The 3,837-nt window shown below is 31.4% G+C and overlaps 1 protein-coding gene across 2 annotated transcripts in view; it reads left to right on the plus strand.

The window, feature by feature from the left end:
• Positions 1–3,837, plus strand: part of LOC106687022 (protein draper) — a 129,992-nt gene that overhangs the window by 117,435 nt on the left and 8,720 nt on the right. For both annotated transcript variants that reach the window (XM_014430670.3, XM_014430672.3), the window contains exons 15-17: positions 782–988; positions 1,818–1,973; positions 2,051–2,227. In XM_014430670.3, the coding sequence (XP_014286156.1) occupies positions 782–988; positions 1,818–1,973; positions 2,051–2,227 (540 nt within the window). The remainder of the gene's footprint in view (positions 1–781; positions 989–1,817; positions 1,974–2,050; positions 2,228–3,837) is intronic.

The following is a 3,837-nucleotide window of genomic DNA, read 5'->3' on the forward strand; positions in this document are numbered from 1 at the left end:
AAGGAATAAATTGAAAAGCTTGTGTTTAGTTTGTAGACAGATATTAATTGTAAAATAATACTGTGGGAAAAAAAAAAAAATATTAGTTGTCTATTATATTGTATCATATCAAAAAAATGTAATTTATAAATTTATATATGTCCGATCACAGATTGATCAGTATGCTGTGTAATGTAGCAACCCGATGTATTTGGGCAGCATGATTGAATAAATTTCTTTCTCTGTACCGCTACAACCCATGAAGGGTCAGGGGTTCAGTACTTTGTAAAGAAGTACTGTTATAATACCAACGTTTGTGCAAGGAGATGATTTGGTCAGAATCATGCTCGACCGCCAGATTTTTACCCAATTAAGGGTACTCAATGTAAGAGGCTGGGTAGACCCCAGGAGGGCTCTAAGAACCCACAAGAGTTGACTCACGGCTACAGTGTAACAGAAAAAAAATTTCTGCCCAGCCGGAATCGAACTCGGGTCCTTGGAGTTAGTAGCCATGTGCCTTACTAGGGGCTGCCTGCACTCCCTTGTATTTGATTATAGTTAGTTTTAATTTTATATTATTACTGAGTAATAAAATATTTTTGGCATACTAAAGCTTTGAAGGGTTATCTGTTACTTTAATTTATTTTATCACTTTTCAAATTGTTTGAGAATTTTCCTTTATAAAAACCCTTGAGTTATTTCTACATTTATTTTATTTGTGTATGGTTTGTAGTTAAAGATGCTAATTACTGCATTATTATTTTTAAAACATATTTTTTTATTATGAAATTTTTTTTTTCAGGTATACTTTGTGACTCCAAATGTGAAATTGGAAAATATGGTGATGATTGTTCTAAAGATTGTCATTGTATGCATAACGGTTCTTGCAAACAAGATAGTGGAGAATGTGTTTGCGCTGCTGGCTGGATGGGTGAGAAATGTGAGCTTGCTTGCCACCCAGGTACATTTGGTACTTTATGCTCTCAAACATGTCAAAACAAGAGTTCAGGTTGGTAAAAGTTATTTAACTTCACACTGATAAAATTAATATCTTTTAGTTAAATTATTCTTTTATTTTTTTTTCTATTAAAGTTTTTTTCTTCTAATATTTTAAAAAAGGTTCATGTATTCTCTTTTATGATCTTCATACGATATCTTCATTTTACACTGTTAGTCTCTCCTCCAAAATGTTTGGAATTCAGTTGTTTTGATTTTTGGAGAAAAAAAAAAAATGTTGCTATATAGAAGTTTTAATTCTTAAAAAAATATTTTTATCACTAACAAACATGGAGTACACTCTAAAAAAAAAGTCAGTTTTATTTTACAAATTATAATAATTATTTTAACCAAGGCAATTTTTGATATTTGAAATAAAATACATTTATAAATAAACTTTTTTTTTTTAAATATTGAATAAATAATGTATACTTCATTTATATTTGTATATTTCAAATTTCATTCATGTTAATAATGAGAAAACCTTACTTACACTAAAATCCATAAGCCTACATGAGCCAACTTACTCTAGGCATAGTACCAATGCCCCTACATGAACAGATGTCAACCTGTATTTAAAAAAATACTTATTTTTAAATATATGTCCATATTTCACTCCATTGTTCTTTATTATTAAATTTCATGTAAGAGAAAATTTTATTTCTCTTTTTTTTTAATAAACCAAATTATTAAAATTATCTGTTGGTCCATAATATTTAGTTCCATTTATTAATAAAACTGTTAATTCACATTTATGAATTTTTAAAGTTGATTAGTTGACCTTAAAGAATTGAAGGATAAAACATATAATTTGTGAATATTTAATTTTGTTTTATTTTTAGGTAAAAATATGTCCTGTGATCATGTAACTGGAGAATTTTCCTGCCGACCAGGTTATGTTGGACCTATGTGTCAACATCCTTGCCCAAATGAAACCTATGGTCCAAACTGTCAGCACTCTTGTGATTGTAAAAATGGCGATTGTCATCATATAACTGGTAATTATTTGTATTCATAGGAATTCCTTATTATTACGGTTAATTGAAATTTCTTAAAAAATTGTGAATTAATTCAGGTCAGTGCCAATGTTTCCCTGGCTGGCAAGGTCCAAAGTGTTCTGAACCATGTCAAAATGGAACTTATGGAGCCAACTGTTCCTACGTGTGCAAATGCCAAAATAATGGTACTTGTCGGCCTCTTGATGGAGTTTGTCATTGTAAGCCTGGGTGGTTTGGACATCAATGCCGCCAGAGTAAGTAATTTTGAATTTAATTTTTAACTTTATATGTTCACTCCATAGAAAATATGAATTAGCAATCAGTGAATAAATGGAAGAACAGTTTAATTATTTAAAATATGTTTTATTATTTTGTGTTTTATCAAAAACATTAATTATCATATAATTTTAGTTCACTCATCTTTTTGGAAAGTTCTGAATTTTTTTTCATATTTTTTTTCAGAACAGAATTTAACAGGTAATTCAAGGCTAAACCCAACACTAACACAAAACATAGGCTAATCACAATTTTTACGGATAGTCAGGCAGCCATCTATGCGCTAGGTAGTTATGTAGCCCGTTCTAAATCGGTGGAAGAGTGCAAGATTAACTTAAACTCTCTTTCCTTGGCCAACACAAAGGTATTAAAGGTAATGAGCGATTGGACTATCTAGCTAGGAAGGGATCTGAGACTGCTCCTTTTACACTTGACCCCATATATGGAATTATTCTCAGCCATGCGAAGAGGCATATCAAAATGATTGCTGAGGGCAAGGCTGGGTTACTCTAGAGAAACACTAGAGGAGTGGAACAATCCAAATTGTTCTTAAAGGTATTCTACCCAAAAAGAAGCAACACTCTTCTTAATATGGACAGGAGTACTTTAAGATGGGTGACAGGTCTATATACGGGGCATTGTCAGTTGAATAAGCATCTCTATAAAATCTATTGATATACTCTATATCTCTATAAAAGATATTGGTAGAGTACTCTGTCTGCAGTTTCTGCAGAAAGGATGTTGAGAATGCCTACCATATCAATTGTAGATGTGATGCAGTAACAAGGACACGATTCCTTATCTTCAGTTAAGTATCTTGGACCACAAACTTTGTGAGACAATACACATATCCAGATTCATAAAGGCAATTGGCCTGCTCTGAGCAGAGGATGGACGGCGTACAACAGGCCCTTTGTGGCCGCAGCGGACTTTGAACACAAAAAAAATAACACAAAACATCCATTTATAAATTTACTTTTAATGTCATATTATAAATGCACCTGCGAAGTATTGCACGCTGAATAGAAAAAGTTATTTCTCTTTAATTTATCGTATTTTTTAATTATTGGATCATTTAATTGTGATAATATGATCTCCTAAAGTGTTAGTTGTGATTTAGCTAGAAAATTTGCAAGAGAAATATTGTATGTTGGTGCGTACCAGAGGATTTCCAGCTAGGCTACAACCAGATAAGGAAATGTTTAGTTTTCTTTCCTTTTATGTGTTTTCTTTCCTTTTAGCCTTTCTATATAGACTATTTTTTTCTGATCACATTTTCTTATCTATTATAAAAGAAAAAACTTAATTTCATATCAAATGATTATCAGCTCTCATAAGATACAAAAGCAGGACCAAATAAAAATTCTCTCAGGCCCTACACTGTTAAATGAGGTGATAACTAATGTTCCCTCATATTTAATAATACTTTGAGAAGGAGATAAGGGATTTAAAAAATTGTCCCCATTTTTAATTAATAAATTTATAAGTAGTTTAAAATTTTTAGCCAACCTTCTCCGCTTGACGCCCTGATAAAGACCTGAAACTCAGGTCGAAACATCGGCATAAATAAATATTATTTTGTTTATTT

Source organism: Halyomorpha halys, unplaced genomic scaffold, assembly GCF_000696795.3.
Source record: "Halyomorpha halys isolate HHAL.00 unplaced genomic scaffold, Hhal_1.1 Scaffold908.1, whole genome shotgun sequence".
Lineage (NCBI taxonomy): Eukaryota > Metazoa > Arthropoda > Insecta > Hemiptera > Pentatomidae > Halyomorpha > Halyomorpha halys.